This window comes from Pristiophorus japonicus, chromosome 15, assembly GCF_044704955.1.
Source record: "Pristiophorus japonicus isolate sPriJap1 chromosome 15, sPriJap1.hap1, whole genome shotgun sequence".
NCBI lineage: Eukaryota > Metazoa > Chordata > Chondrichthyes > Pristiophoridae > Pristiophorus > Pristiophorus japonicus.
In genome coordinates, this window is record NC_091991.1 from 12,978,348 (window position 1) to 12,995,163 (window position 16,816).

Genomic DNA, 16,816 nt, shown 5'->3' on the forward strand with positions numbered 1-16,816 from the left:
CACAGTCAACCCCTTAAGTATCATTCGCCAATCCATCTCAGCCAATTCACGCCTCATACCTTCAAAGTTAGCCTTCTTTAAGTTCTGGACCATGGTCTCTGAATTAACTGTTTCATTCTCCATCCTAATGCAGAATTCCACCATATTATGGTCACTCTTCCCCAAGGGGCCTCGCACAACGAGATTGCTAATTAATCCTTTCTCATTACATAACACCCAGTCTAAGATGGCCTCCCCCCTAGTTGGTTCCTCGACATATTGGTCTAAAAAACCATCCCTTATGCACTCCAGAAAATCCTCCTCCACCGTATTGCTTCCAGTTTGGTTAGCCCAATCTATGTGCATATTAAAGTCACCCATTATAACTGCTGCACCTTTATTGCACGCACCCCTAATTTCCTGTTTGATGCCCTCCCCAACATCACTACTACTGTTTGGAGGTCTGTACACAACTCCCACTAACGTTTTTTGCCCTTTGGTGTTCTGCAGCTCTACCCATATAGATTCCACATCATCCAAGCTAATGTCCTTCCTAACTATTGCCTTAATCTCCTCCTTAACCAGCAATGCTACCCCACCTCCTTTTCCTTTTATTCTATCCTTCCTGAATGTTGAATACCCCTGGATGTTGAGTTCCCAGCCCTGCTCATCCTGGAGCCACGTCTCCGTAATCCCAATCACATCATATTTGTTAACATCTATTTGCACAGTTAATTCATCCACCTTATTGCGGATACTCCTTGCATTAAGACACAAAGCCTTTAGGCTTGTTTTTTTAACACCCTCTGTCCTTTTAGAATTTTGCTGTACAATGGCCCTTTTTGTTCTTTGCCTTGGGTTTCTCTGCCCTCCACTTTTCCTCATCTCCTTTCTGTCTTTTGTTTTTGCCTCCTTTTTGTTTCCCTCTATCTCCCTGCATTGGTTCCCATCCCCCTGCCATATTAGTTTAACTCCTCCCCAACAGCACTAGCAAACACTCCCCCGAGGACATTGGTTCCGATTCTGCCCAGGTGCAGACCGTCCGGATTGTACTGGTCCCACCTCCCCCAGAACCGGTTCCAATGCCCCAGGAATTTGAATCCCTCCCTGCTGCACCATTGCTCAAGCCACGTATTCATCTGAGCTATCCTGCGATTCCTACTCTGACTAGCACGTGGCACTGGTAGCAATCCCGAGATTACTACTTTTGAGGTCCTACTTTTTAATTTAGCTCCTAGCTCCTTAAATTCATTTCGTAGGAACTCATCCCTTTTTTTACCTATGTCATTGGTACCAACGTGCACCACGACAACTGGCTGTTCTCCCTCCCTTTTTAGAATGTCCTCCACCCGCTCCGAGACATCCTTGACCCTTGCACCAGGGAGGCAACATACCATCCTGGAGTCTCGGTTGCGGCCGCAGAAACGCCTATCTATTCCCCTTACAATTGAATCCCCTATCACTATCGCTCTTCCACTCTTTTTCCTGCCCTCCTGTGCAACAGAGCCAGCCACGGTGCCATGAACTTGGCTGCTGCTGCCCTCCCCTGATGAGTCATCCCCCTCAACAGTACTCAAAGCGGTGTATCTGTTTTGCAGGGGGATGACCACAGGGGACCCCTGCACTACCTTCCTTGCACTACTCTTCCTGCTGGTCTTCCATTCCCTCGCTGGCTGTGGACCCTTCTCCTGCAGTAAGACCAACTCGCTACACGTGATACTCACGTCATTCTCAGCATCGTGGATGCTCCAGAGTGAATCCACCTTCAGCTCCAACTCCGCAACGCGGACCGTCAGTAGCCGGAGGTGGACACACTTCCCGCACATGTAGTCGTCAGGGACACTGGTGTTGTCCCCGTGTTCCCACATGGTACAGGAGGAGCATATCACGTGACCGAGCTGTCCTGCCATGACTTAACCCTTAGATACACTTAAATTGCCGACAACAATGTTAAAAGTTACTGACTAATAAAGAAAAAGAAAAACTACTCACCAATCAGCAGCCAATCACTTACCACGTTGGCTGTGACGTCACCTTTTGATTTCCTTCTACTTTTTTGCCTTCTCTCCCAGCTGGAGCTGCACCGCTACGCCTCTCTGGACTCCCGCCTCTCATGGACAATCCCAATAGCAACAGGCCGGAACGCCGCACCCAGATAGTTGCCCGGGAACTCAGACGTTTTGACATTGACATCGCCGCCCTAAGCGAGACCCAGCGGGCAGGGGAAGGCCAGTTGAAGGAACATGGTGGAGGTTACACCTTTTTCTGGAAAGGGAAACCAGAGGCAGAACGCCGCCTTCATGGAGTTGGCTTTGCCGTCAAGAATGAGCTGGTCGACCGCCTCAAAGACTCGCCCCGGTGAGGTTAACGAACACCTCATGACTCTTCGTATTACCCCATCTCGGAACCAATGCACCACAGCCATCAGTGTGTACGCCCCCACACTCGATGCAACGGATGGGGCTAAAGAGGGTTTTTATTCCAACCTTGAGACATTCTTGTCCCGTGTCCTCACGGGGCGACAAACTGATCCTCCTGGGTGACTTTAATGCCAGGGTCGGCAAAGACACAGTCCTCTGGAGAGGCGTGATTGGCAGAGAGGGGGTAGGGAAAGCCAACTCCAGCGGTTGCCTACTCCTGACAAAATGTTTAGAACATGAACTCCTCATCACCAACACCCTGTTCCGCCAGAGGGACAAATACAAGGCATCGTGGCAACACCCTCACTCCAAACACTGACACCTGCTCGACTATGTCATCGTCCGAGCCAGGGATCGCAAGGATGTGCGCATCACCCACGCTATGACAGGAGCTGACGACTGCTGGACGGATCACCGCCTAATCCGATCCATCATCGACATTAACATTGCCCCAAAGCAGAGGGGACAGCAGAAGCAGTTCCACAAAAAAGTGAATGTTGGGGCACTTAGAGACCCAGCTAAGAAAGCCCTATACAGCCAATCTGGCGTGTCTTGATGACCCTGAGATGCTGAATCCCCATAGCACTTGGTCTGCCCTCCAGGCCTCTATAACCAGTGCCTGTGAAGAGACACTTGGTCACTCAACCAGAAAACACCAGGACTGGTTTGATGAAAATGATCAGGAGATTGAAGAACTAATAGATCGCAAGTGTAAAGCATTTCTGAGCCTCAAGCAACAGCCCAACTCGGGAGCTGCAAAACAACATTACAGACAGCTCAAGGCTCAGGTCCAACAAAAAACCCGGGACCTAAAGAACAGGTGGTGGATGGAGAAAGCACAGGGGATACAACAACTGGCTGACAGCCACGATTTGCGAGGATTCTTCACTGCAGTCAAGGCCACCTACGGTCCAATCTCCCAAGGCCCCACCCCACTGCTGGCCAAGAACGGGGGAACACTCATCAAGGACTGGGCCCGATGGAAGGAACACTTTGAAGATCTCCTCAATCAAGGCTCTGACTTTGACTCGAGTATTCTCAACTCCATCCCGCAGCATGCGACCCGCCACCAACTCAGTGAAACCCCAACGTTGCACGAGGTAGGCAAAGCCATAAAACAGCTGAAGAATAACAAGGCTACGGATGCAGATGGAATCCCTGCTGAGGCGCTAAAGTGTGGCGGAGAGGCGCTGTTGGCACGGATACATGACATCATCTCTCTCATCTGGAGGGAGGAGAGCATGCCGGGAGATCTCAGAAACGCAGTGATTGTGACCATTTTTTTTTTAAAAAAGGGGACAAGTCCGACTGCGGCAATTACAAGGGAATCTCCCTGCTATCAGCCACTGGGAAAGTTGTTGCTAGAGTTCTCCTCAATCGACTTTTCGCTGTGGCCGAGGAGCTCCTGCCGGAATCACAATGCAGATCTCGTCCCCTACGGGGCACAACAGACATGATCTTTGCAGCGCGACAGCTGCAGGAAAAATGCAGGGAGCAGCGTCAGCCCTTATACATGGCCTTTTTCAATCTTACAAAGGCCTTTGACACTGACAACCGTTTCGGATGCCCCCAAAAGTTTGTCAACATCCTTCGCCTGCTTCACGATGACATGCAGGCCGTGATCCTTACCAACGGATCCATTACAGACCCAATTCACATCCGGACTGGGGTCAAACAGGGCTGCGTCATCACTTCAACCCTCTTCTCAATCTTCCTCACCGTCATGCTCCACCTCACAATCAACAAGCTCCCCGCTGGAGTGGAACTAAACTACAGAACCAGTGGGAAGCTGTTTAGCCTACGCCGCCTCCAGGCCAGGTCCAAGATCACCCCAACCTCTGTCGTTGAGCTGCAGCACACAGACGACGCCTGCGTCTGCGCACATTCTGAGGCTGAACTCCAGGATATAGTCGATGTATTCACCGAGACATATGAAAGCAAGGGCCTTATGCTTAACATCCGTAAGACAAAGGTCCTCCACCAGCCTGTCACCGCCGCACAGCACTGCCCTCCAATCATCAAGATCCACGGCGCGGCCCTGGACAACGTGGACCATTTCCCATATCTCGGGAGCCTCTTATCAACAAAGGCAGACATTGATGCGGAGATTCAACATTGCCTCCAGTGAGCCAGTACAGCCTTCGGCCGTCTGAGGAAAAGAGTGTTCGAAGACTAGACCCTCAAATCTACCACCAAGCTCATGGTCTACAGGGCTGTAGTAATACCCGCCCTCCTGTATGGATCTGAGGCATGGACGATGTATAGAAGGCACCTCAAGTTGCTGGAGATATATCGCTAACGATGTCTCTGCAAGATCCTGCAAATCCCCTGGGTGGACAGGCGCACCAACATCAGTGTCCTCGACCAGGCCAACATCCCCAGTATTGAAGCACTGACCACACTCGATCAGCTTCGCTGGGCAGGCCACATAGTTCACATGCCAGATACGAGACTCCCTACGCAAATGCTTTATGCGGAGCTCCTTCATGGTAAACGAGCCAAAGGTGGGCAGCGAAAACGTGATAAGGACACCCTCAAAGCCTCCCTGGTAAAGTGCGACATCACCACTGACACCTGGGAGACCCTGGCCGCAGACCACCCGAGGTGGAGAAAGTCCATCCGGGAGGGCGTTGAGCTCTTCGAGTTTCAACGCAAAGAGCGTAAAGAGGCCAAGCGCAGGCAGCGGAAGGAGCGCGCAGCAAACCAGCCCCACCCACCCCTTCCCTCGACGAATGTCTGTCCCACCTGTAACAGGGTCTGTGGCTCTCATATCGGACTGTTCAGCCATCAAAGAACTCACTTAGGGAGTGGAAGCAAATCTTCTTCGATTCCGAGGGACTGCCTATGATGATGATGTTTCCCCTGGCTAGAGAGTTTTGAACCAGGGGTCACAGTCTCAGGATAAGGGGTTGGCCATTTAGGGCTGAAATGAAGAGAAATTTCTTCACTCAGAGGGTGGTGAATCTTTGGAATTCTCTGCCCCAGCGGGCTCAGTCATTGACTGTAGAGGGACATGATCAGGGCCCAGGGGAGGTGTTAATTTTAGGGCCAGGGGCCCAGGAGCAGCACTGGCCAGCCCACACTGCGATGTGTGTGCGCACTAAGTCCGTGCTGCAGAGCTGGTCTGCAGTTGTCTTGGGTAATCTTTGCCACTGGACCAAGACCTCGCTCCGTCAAGCCCGTGTGGTGGCTGGTGTGCAACGACCACCACACGTTAAAAACATCCACGCACAGACATCTTCCACCTTGAGGATGTAGTTCGGGCCCTTCATTGAAACACCTGTGAACTCATTCTTTTTTGGCGTGGAAGCAAGTCATCCTTGTTTCGAGGGACCGCCTATGATGATGATGATGATATTCAAGGCTGAGAACAATAAATCTTTGGACTTTAAGGGATCAGGTGGGAAGGTGGAGTTGAGGTCAAAGATCAGCCGTGATTTTATTCAATGGCGGAGCAAGCTCAAGGGGCCGAATGGCCTACTGCTTCTCCTATTTCTTATGTTTTTGTGTATTTGCAACATTTTGTCTGGACGTTGATCGCAACAACTTGAGCTGTTACTCTTGCTTGTATTCAACATTCTGCACCTAGATGACTTTATATGACTGTCTTGGGGGTGATTTTTAGCCTCAGCCGCCCAGCTGGAAACTGACAGGATCAGAGAGTAAAATCGGGCAGAGGGTGAATTAGTCATCTGATCGAATCCAGGCAATTTCCCGCTGTGCGGGTCAGGTTAATACTACCCCCTCTGTCGGTATCTGAATCGTGATGAACGTAGAACGCGCTGATGCCAATGTATTAAAGTGAGCAGTATCTGTGAAATCCAATACTCTGACCGTGACTCGCACTTTCCTCTCTTCAGTTAGCTCATCAGTATCTTGCCAGTAAAAATCTCACATCGGCCAATCCACAGGAGTTCAAGCAACATCTGTACAACATCTGGTTCCAGCTGTATTCCAGAGGAGGGAGCCATGGGTATGTAATTGGCGGTAAAGCATCTCTCATAATTTGGCGGAACTTTATTTTTTAACAGCTGTTTGCTCCAGAAATTATCTGGGCCCTGAAACCAAGCTGTGTTTATGAAAGGGAATTCATGTTTAACAAGTTTATTTGCGTCATTTGAGGATGTAACTAGCAGGATAGATAAAGGAGAACCAGTGGATGTAGTATATTTGGATTCCAAAGGGCATTTGATAAGGTGCCACTTTAAAGGTTGCTACGTAAGGTAAGAGCTCATGGGGTTGGGGGGTAATATATTGACATGGATAGAGGATTGGTTAACGGACAGAAAACAGAGAGTTGGGATAAATGGGTCATTGGTTGGCAGGCTGCAACTAGTGGGGAGCCGCAAAGATCAGTGCTTGGGCTCGAAGAGCCAAATGGTCGACTCCTGCTCCTAATTCTTATTCTTATGTGTTCAGTAGAAGCATTCTCTATTTATTAACCAGTTACTCTCTCATGGATTGGCGCATGGGGAGTCAACACCGAGTGCAACCCTCTGATCATGCAAGGTTACAGTGCAGCGGGGAAAGAGGAGGAGTGGGCTGGGGAGGGGTAGGTGCAACCGGGACCAGGGAATGGTCAACTGGGGAAGGGGATGGCGAGGGGTGGGCGGGACCGGGACCAGGGAATGGTCAGCTGGGGAAGGGGATGGTGAGGGGTGGGCGGGACCGGGACCAGGGAATGGACAGCTGGGGAAGGGGATGGGGAGGAGCAGGGCGCGTAAGAGGAGGAGTGGGATAGGGAGGGGAGGGGATGGGAAGACTGGAGAAGGGGATGGGTAGATGGGGAAAGGGGATGGGGAAGAGAGGGGAGGTGGGGACCGGGGATGGGGAGGAGAGACAGAAGAAGAATCTTAATGGGGCGGGAGGTGGCAAAAGAGAGTCAGTAGGTGGGTGGCAAACGCTGGGAGGAGGACGGGAATCTGGTTACAATCTGCCTCAGTGGGCAGGGAGGTGTGAGAGGCTGCAAACTCTGCAACTGTCTCAGTGGGGGGGGGGGCTAATCTATTGGTGTGGGGGCGTACGCTATTGGCCAAGGGCGAAGTTCTTGGAAGAATCCACAGATGAGACAGCCCATAGGTGTAAACTGCAAATCTTTGGTCGGGGATTAGTTTAGCAGGAGTGCCCCGTGACTCAATGAATTAAAGGCACACTCCATCACACTAATATCTCAGGTCCCAGATACCAGGGAACATGCTGTGTGACCAGGTTGTGTGATTTTTGTTTTGGGAAAGCTGTGACTTGCTGATCAAGTTAAAGAGATTTTACTGATTGCAAATAATTTGGTTTCCGAGTTACTTACAAAAGGTCATGTTCACAAAATGGGCTTTGAGAATGGACCTTGTGTAAAGCCACCCAGTGGCCAAGCTGTGGAAATTCAGGCAGATTCCAAAGCACCCGATTAAAATGACAGCCACTATTCTAGGACCTCATGTTACGTGACATTTGACGTAGCCAATCCCCACCGACAGACAGAACGGGAATTGTATGGAATTCAGGCCCCACCTGCGGATTTTAGCTAACATTTGAACCTTCTCCTGATATGAACCATGTAGCTTTACTGTCTCTTTAAATTGGGAGGGGAGGAAGCTGGAAATGAGTAAAGGAGATTTTTACAAGATGTTTAATTTTGCTAGTAGAGCACGAGAGCTGAAAAATTCTTCTCCTAAGAACATAAGAAATAGGAGCAGGAGTAGGCCATACGGCCCCTCGAGCCTGCTCCGCTATTTAATACGATCACGGCTGATGCGATCATGGACTCAGGTCCACTTCCCTGCCCGCTCTCCATCACCCCTTATAAGAACATAAGAACACAAGAATTAGGAACAGAAGTAGGCCATCTAGCCCCTCGAGCCTGCTCCGCCATTCAACAAGATCATGGCTGATCTGGCCGTGGACTCAGCTCCACTTACCCGCCCGCTCCCCGTAACCCTTAATTCCCTTATTGGTTAAAAATCTATCTATCTGTGATTTGAATACATTCATTCCCTTATCGGTTAAAGATCCTGGTGAGTTTGAGCAGATTTCTTACACCAATTGTTCTAAAAGGTTTCCAATGCTGGATCAACAGTTGGCTGTTTGTTGACCTCTTTTCTTCCTGCAGGCGCGACTCTTCAGGGTTTGAGCATGTGTTTGTGGGAGAGACCAAACGGGGACGAGAGATCATGGGGCTGCACAACTGGGTCCAGTTCTACCTGCAGGAGAAACACAACCACATTGATTACAAAGGCTTTGTGGCGAGGAAAAACAAGAGCAAGGTATGAGCAACTGCGTCTGATCGCACACGGTTGGTTTAGGAAGCATTTCGGAGCACAGGAACAGGATGAGGCCATTCAGCCCCTCGAGCCTGTTCCGCCATTCGATGAGACCAGGGCTGATCTGCGACCTAACTCCATCTACCCGCCTTTGCCTCCTGTCCCTTAATACCTTTGATTAACAAAAAGCTATCAATCTCCGATATAAAATTAACATTTGACCCAGCACCAACTACTGTTTGCGGAAGAGAGTTCCAAACCTCTACCATCCTTTGTGTGTAGAAGTGTTTCCTAACTGGCGTAAGTGTCTGTGAACGCCCCCTTTTGGGAAAAAAAAACTGAACTAAAAAAAAAAATCGTACCTAACTGACTTACTCTGGAGCAAATTTTTGGGGGGGAAAATGGCATTTTTTTAACTTACGCCAGAAAAAACAACTTGCTCCAAATAAATTGATGCACGTCATGGCCAAAATTGGGCCCATCGAATGGTGTTTCTCCGACACCAGAATTCCCTGGACATTGCCTGCACAACCTTTGTGCTTGTTGTGCTATCTCCATGTTTGAGTGAGAACGTTCGACGACTGGCAGTTTTCTAGTCTTGTGGCTGAGGAGTGAGGCAAGACCGCATCATCACCCAGTCTCTTCAAGCTGAATTTTGCCCCATGTCCCAGAGATGGAAGGTTAATGCCATACTGTCCTGCAAACTCTTGATTCTTATTTTTCTGAAGCTCGCGAGGAGAATTGCCACGAAGAACGTCAAGGGGTTCGAGTTCCCTCTCGCCCGGGTTGGGGGCGGTAACCTCTCCATGGCCGGACATTCTGCAGCCGGCACAGAAGTCCCGTCCTGGAAGTGAAATTGGGGTTACTGCCCCCCGCACAGGAAGTGGAGCGCAATGTCGCGCACTCCACTTCCTTTCAGGGCGCGGCTCGGGGGCGCTACCCGGGTGCATCGCTGAGCGCTACGCGACAGCGGCGACGCGTTTCAATGCCTCTCCTCTTCCGTTAAAGGGGAGAGACGCTGCGATCTCTGCGGGCCTTTCGAAGGCCTCGGCTGGGCCACCAGGGCTAAGGTGGCCGCAGCCGGCAACATGACGGAGTGCCGGGCTGCACGATCGCGGCCCAGACCCGAGTGGTAAGGGGGGGGGGGGGAAAGATGGCGGTACAGGGTGCAGCCCACCTCCCCTTTAACTTCCGCCCCGCGATGTGTGCACGACCCACGAGGCTGGTGCAGGCAATGCCCTCGGCGGCCTCACGGGGGGGGTGCGCTAACGGCGGGGCACAGCAAGACTGCATTGGCACCTCCGCTAGCTCCTGCGCAATTCCACGGGAGCCAGTAACCGCCCCTCCCCACCCCTAACCCGGGCGAAAACACTTTCTTGCCCCACCAGCGGCCCCTTGGAGGCGTTAACAGGAGACGCACAACAGGGGAATTTAGTCCCCCAGTCTGTAAATGGGAAATTGGGCTAACAGGAGAACGTCACTGAGTGTCCACTCTGGATGGCCAAGCTGTACATCTAGACAGCATTCCTGGTGACTGATACTCGACTCGAATATATTGATGGGGAACTTTCTGACCCAGTCTTGTCTGTTCAGGAATTGGCTGATACTGTCTTTGTGTTCGGAGTGACTGACTGACCCCCAACAACAGTGCAGCTCTGTAGCTAGCCCTTCAACCAAGCGCATCCTTGACACTGAGTATATTCAAGGCTGAGATTTGGGACTCTAGAGGAATCAAGGGATACAGGGATCGGGTGGGAAAGTGGAGTTGGAGTTGAAGATCAGCCATGATCATATTGAATGGCGGAGCAGGCTCGAGGGGCCGTATGGCCGACTGCTGCTCCTAATTCTTATGTTCTTACGAGACAGAAACCAGGGATTCACAAACATACAAAAATGCCAGACTGGAAAGGGTGTTCTGGTCCATTCAGCCTGTCCCACAGTACTGTGATAACCTTGTGCCTCATGATACAGACACACCCTACCTCACCGGGAGCCCATGTGATCTCCTGGGACAGGCAAAAAAAAGATCAAAACTCCGACCAATTGGAGGAGGGGGTGGGGGAGGCGGGAGAGGGGAAATCTGGAAGATTCCACTCCGACCCCCTTAACTAGTCCAGATCATCACTCTGGCCCTGAATTCCCTGCAGTACCGAGCTCTGGTGCGAGGCGATTAGCACCCCAGCCAGAAACAGGTCCAGCTCTCGGCCTGGAGGAACTCAGCGAATCAGCATCCACCGCTCGAGACGGCAGCCTGTTCCAGAGGCCCACTGCTCTCTGGGAAAAGAACCACCACCTGACATCTCATCTCAATCTGCCCTTGCACAACCTGAGAGCATGACTCCTGGTCCTCCCTAATCTATTCAGTTGAAATAATTAGTCGACACAAACACACTCTAGTCTGTGCGTTATATTATAAACCTTGATCAAATTGCCCCTTGAGTCTACGCTGCTCTAACATCTCTCTGGGTCACTCAGGTGTTCTAAACAGAATCAATCTTGCGGCCATATGACCCGCGAGATCTCACAAACAGTTGCACGGGAGAATCGCACTTGCTTCAGATAATTATTCCCAGTTATTTGTATTTTTTTGGAACAATTTTTTTGTAAAGTGTCAGCCGTGGCTCAGTGGCTCGCTCTCTCGCCTCTGAGTCAGAATGTCAGGGGTTCAAGTCCCACGCCAGAGCACTGTCGGAGGGGCAGTACTGAGGGAGTGCTCCACAGTCGGAGGGGCAGTACTGAGGGAGCGCTGCACTGTCGGAAGGGCAGTGCTGAGGGAGCGCTGCACTGTCGGAGGGGCAATGCTGAGGGAGCGCTGCACTGTCGGAGGGGCAGTGCTGAGGGAGCGCCGCACAATCGGAGGGGCAGTGCTGAGGGAGCGCTGCACTGTCGGAGGGGCAATGCTGAGGGAGCGCTGCACTGTCGGAGGGGCAGTGCTGAGGGAGCGCTGCACTGTCGGAGGGGCAGTGCTAAGGGAGCGCTGCACTGTCGGAGGGGCAGTGCTGAGGGAGCGCCGCACAATCGGAGGGGCAGTACTGAGGGAGCGCCGCAGTGACGGAGGGGCAGTACTGAGGGAGCGTCGCAGTGTCGGAGGGGCAGTACTGAGGGAGCGCCGCAGTGTCAGAGGGGCAGTGCTGAGGGAGCGCTGCATTGTCAGAGGGGCAGTGCTGAGGGAGCGCTGCATTGTCAGAGGGGCAGTACTGAGCGAGTGCTGCACTGTCGGAAGTGCTGCCTTTCAGATGGGGCATAAAACCGAGGCCCTGTCTGCTCTCTCAGGTGAACGTAAAAGATCCCATGACCATTATTTCGAAGAAGAACAGGGGAATTCTCCCCAGTGTCCTGGGACCAATATTTATCCCCCAATCAACATCACTGAAACAGATTATCTGCTCATTATCACATTGCTGTTTGTGGAAGCATGCTGTGCGTAAATTGGCTGCTGCATTTCCTGCATTACAACAGTGACCACACTTCAAAAGTACTTAATTGGCTGTAAAGCGGTTTGAGACATTCTGAGGCTATGAAAGGCGCTATCGAAATGCAAGTCTTTTTCTCTGACCCCAGTGCAAAATGAACCTCCTTTAGCAACACAAAAAAAACCTCATTCCAAACGTCACTGAAGGTTTTTACATAATGGTACAAATTGGATGAAACTGACTTTTATTTAGACGGGAAAGAAAGTTATTGAATGTTCTGCTGCTCGTGTGTGGCAGGCAGCGGTTTGCCAATGTCTCCTGATGTCCTGTGAGTGGGGGTCAGACTGGGTACAGAAGGAGGGTGAAAGCCTCCACAGCCCTCAGACTCTGCCCATCAGAACACGAGGCCGAGGGGAAGGTTTAACTCGTGCCTCCTGGTGCATGCAGGAGGGAAGCTTTACGGGCGGGGAAATACGTTTTGGCATTTCTGACATGGTCAGTTTTGTAGATCGGTCTGGTGACTTTATTCCAGGATTATTTATTTTTGTTGTCAATGTTCTAACTGTGTACACTGAGTGAAGGGGGAAAATGCCAACTGTGAAGAAATGATTTGATCTGTTTTGTGGGTGTTCTTGGTTCGTGAATGGTTCTGGGAGGTGGGGAGAATCATAGTGATACAGCACAGAAGGGGCCATTCAGCCCATCGTGCCTGTGCCAGCTCTTTATCAGTCCCACTCCCCCCGCTCTTTCTCCACAGCCCGGCAATCTTTTCCCCTTCAAGTATTTATCCAATCCCCTTTTGAAAGTTTCTATTGAATCTGCTCCCACCGCCCTTTCAGGCAGCACGTTCCCGATCACAGCAACTCGCTGCGTACATTTTCTTTCCTCGTCTCCCCCTCTGGCTCTTTTGCCAAAGATCTTAAATCTGTGCCCCCTGGTTACTGACCCTCCTGACACTCTCTCATTTTCTCACTTTTTATTTGTACTTTTTTTCTGCTGCTTCTTTCACATTTAGACAGTGTCTTTGATTGGCTTAAATAATAAGAGAAAATTGATGAATTGTGTATTTATTTCTCTCTGACCATGTGGGGTTTTCAAAAGTCTGCCGCCACAGTTACGGACTGGATGTGAAGGTTTGAAAGAAAGACCTGCATTTATTTAGCGCCTTTCCCGACCACCAGACATCCCAAAGCGCTTTACAGCCAATGAAGCACTTTTGAAGTGCAGTCACTGTCGTAATGTAGGAAACACAGCCACCAATTTGCGCACAGCAAGCTCCCACAAACAGCAATGTGATAATGAGCAGATAATCTGTTTTTATGTTGATTGAGGGATAAATATTGGCCAGGACACCAGGGCAAACTCCTCTGCTCTTCTTCAAAATAATGCCGTGAGATCTTGTACGTCCACCTGAGAGGGCAGATGGGGCCTCGGTTTAACGTCTCATCCGACAGTGCAGTACTCCCTCAGTACTGCCCCTCTGAGAGTGCAGCACTCCCTCAGTACTGCCCCTCTGACAGTGCGGCGCTCCCTCAGTACTGCCCCTCCGACAGTGCAGCGCTCCCTCAGTACTGCCCCTCGGACAGTGCAGCGCTCCCTCAGTACTGCCCCTCCGACAGTGCAGCGCTCCCTCAGTACTGCCCCTCCGACAGTGCAGCGCTCCCTTAGTATTGTCTCTCTGACAGTGCAGCGCTCCCTCAGTAATGCCCCTCTGACAGTGCAGCACTCCCTCAGTACTGCCCCTCCGACAGTGCGGCGCTCCCTCAGTACTGCCCCTCCGACAGTGCGGCGCTCCCTCAGTACTGCCCCTCCGACAGTGCGGCGCTTCCTCAGTACTGCCCCCCCGACAGTGCAGCGCTCCCTCAGTACTGCCCCTCCGACAGTGCAGCACTCCCGCAGTACTGCCCCTCCGACACTGTAGCACTCCCTCAGTACTGCACTGGGAGTGTTAGCCTATAATTTTGTGTTCAAGTCTCATGGTGTGGAACTTGAACCCACAACCTTCTGACTCCGAGGCAAGAGTGCTACTCACTGAGCCACTTCGGTAGATATTGGGTTGATGCTGAAGCGTCTTCTGACTCTCTAATAAGAACATAAGAATTAGGAGCAGGAGTCGGCCATTCGGCCTCTCAAGCCTGCTCCGCCATCTTCTACCTCTACTGCTGCTCCCCCACAATATTGGCCTCCGGACCTGTTTCAGGCTTATTATGTCTGTAATGTACTTACAGATGACTCCACAAGGCAATGTGTTGTACTCAAACTGTAGTAACCTTGGTGCTTTATTCCAAACTCCAGAGTGAGACAGCCATATGGTGGCTCCCCTTTTATACAGCCCCTGCCACCAGGGCAGGAAACCCTGGTCTCCACCAGTTGCACCCTCTAGTGGTGCCAGCATGTATATACACAGTGTAAACCTTATTGAAAGTACATCAGGTAAACGAGTCTCCATCTGATGCAACTATACAGTGAATACACAGAGAGTATATCTACAGTCTGCATATATAACAAGGCTGGTCCCTCCCAGCAATGCCACTAGTTTGTAGATGTCGATTACGAATTTTCCAATAAGGTAGAATATTATCGAGCGAAGGTTGGGGTATATGTCAGTTGTCAAATGGAATCTGACTGATTTTGTTTTGGTGTTTTTTCACAGCCCGATGAAGATGATCACGTCTTGACCCTGCAGTTCAGTTGGAAGGAGATGGTGAAGCCTGTGGGCAGCTCCTTTATCGGAGTGAGCCCCGAGTTCGAGGTTGCTCTCTACACCATCTGCTTCCTCCTGTCGCAGGCCAAGGTGTCACGGGAACTGGTGATGGTGGACGAATACCATTTGCAAATCATCGTGTATCGCCACGGGAAGTACATCGGAACGTCCTACCCCGTCCTGCTGAGCAGCAACAACACACCCCTGGAATGAGCTCTGGGAATCCCAGTGAAACACAGTGTTAGTTGCAGCCTGCTCAGTGTCTGCAGAATTAGCGTCCGTCCAATGAGCTGTACTCCATGCTGTGACGATCTTGCATTGTGATATGGTCCCGAAGTCCATGTGACTTGCACTAAATTACTGCAAATTCCGCGAAGGTGTCTTGTGGGGAAACCTCAATTAATGCTCTCTCTCTCCCCATCCCTCTCGATCTCTCCTTCTTTCTCTCTTTCACCATCTTCCTCCTCCTTTCTCTCCCTCTCCCTCCCCCTCTCTCTCTCCCTTCCTCTCTCCCTCCCTCCCTCTCTCTCTCCCCCTCCCCCTTTCCTTTCTCCGCTGTTCCTCCCTCTCTCTCTCCATCTCTCTCCCTCTTCCCCTCTCTCCCTTTCCCTCTCTGCCCTCTCCCCCTCCCCCTCTCCCCCTGCAATAAACAGGAGCAATTTGTTGCTGTGCAAAAAGCAACTCAAAGCCCGTATCTGATTGGAAAATTGAATTGCCTTTTTATTTAGTTCAATGCTCTGAATACAAGTGGTTTGGAAAGTTGTCTCCATTTCTCCCTGAGCCCCTCCTTTCCCAAAACAACACATTCCACAAATACCCTTCTGGCGATGGGGCTGGTTTTTTTGAGATGCGGGATTTTATTCGATCAGGTTTTGTTTAATGGTGATGCTGTAGTTCTGAAACTTCCAGAAACTGGGGTATAAAGTAGTGTCAGATCATCGTACACTCTGACCTCTTGGTAACGCACAGTGTCGCCTGCTAACCACTTTTGCTATTAAAATCCTGAATTGAAAGAACTTTGCCTCGTTGAGCCTGGGGCAATTGCTAATGTAACTCCCAAGGATGACAAAGCAACATTTCATCATATGTTTGTCATCCACCAATCTATTGTAAACAGTTGGATTAGAAATGTATTTTTTCATTGATTGGACAGTTTAAGCGGTTCTGAAGACCGATATTAAAATTATATCGCAGCTTTAAGCAAAGTCACTGCTTTTTATGAAACATCTGAATCGGCAGCTTAACGTTTTCAGATCAATGTGATGTGAAACTCTGCCCGATTCTAACCTGGGAGGGAGCTGTTCTCTCTCCATTGCCACCTAGGGGGTTCTGCAATTCTAAAACTCACATCCACAGCCCTTCAAAGAAACATCAGTTTTTGTTCCATTGATGACAATTTGCGTTTCGCTTCCTTTCCTTTATCTGCTTTAACCAAAAATGTAGTCAGTGCTTTAAGGGTTAACCCTGCTTCAATACTCCGTGATTCTGCGCTCCTTGTATTATTAGAATTATCTGATTCGCTATGTTGGAACTGTTACAGTTTTAAAAACGCACATTTTTATGATATTTCAGTTTGGTCTTTGAAATTAACTCTAGTTTTACTTATGTTTTTGGTCTCCAGATAAAAGGTTTTTCATCCGATCTTGTTTTCTCAGTCTCTGGGGCACTAGCCCCAGATTGTTAACTAGCAACGTGTAAGGAACGTTTTCCCTCAGAACTGCTCCCGGAGTTTGCGTCAAAGTTGCGGCTCGGAGGGAATTCCCTCGGTGTTGGGTGGGAGGGGTTATTTACACTGGGGGGTGGGAGGGGGTAACACCAGCGGGGGGTTTACACTGGGTGGGGGGGAGGGGGTGGTTATACCAGGGGGTCTGGGACCAGGGAAACTCAGTAACTTCTGAGCCCAGGTGCTGCCTCTTCAGGGATTGCTGAGGTTCCCAGCCACTTCTGAAGTTTAGTTTCAGAAGGTTGAGAAAGATGAGAAGGGCCTGTGTTTAAAGGTCCTCCGGGGGGGGGGTTTACATCAAACTCGGGGTCACTCAAACAACA

At 50.5% G+C, this 16,816-nt stretch overlaps 1 protein-coding gene across 3 annotated transcripts in view; it reads left to right on the forward strand.

Annotated features, from left to right (window-relative positions):
• The window catches only part of endouc (endonuclease, polyU-specific C), a 55,906-nt gene extending 39,349 nt beyond the window's left edge, over nt 1-16,557 (forward strand). For all 3 annotated transcript variants that reach the window (XM_070900167.1, XM_070900168.1, XM_070900169.1), the window contains exons 5-7: nt 6,260-6,372; nt 8,503-8,656; nt 14,720-16,557. In XM_070900167.1, the coding sequence (XP_070756268.1) occupies nt 6,260-6,372; nt 8,503-8,656; nt 14,720-14,983 (531 nt within the window). In that variant the 3' untranslated portion in view covers nt 14,984-16,557. The remainder of the gene's footprint in view (nt 1-6,259; nt 6,373-8,502; nt 8,657-14,719) is intronic.
• Nucleotides 16,558-16,816: the final 259 nt, after the last annotated feature.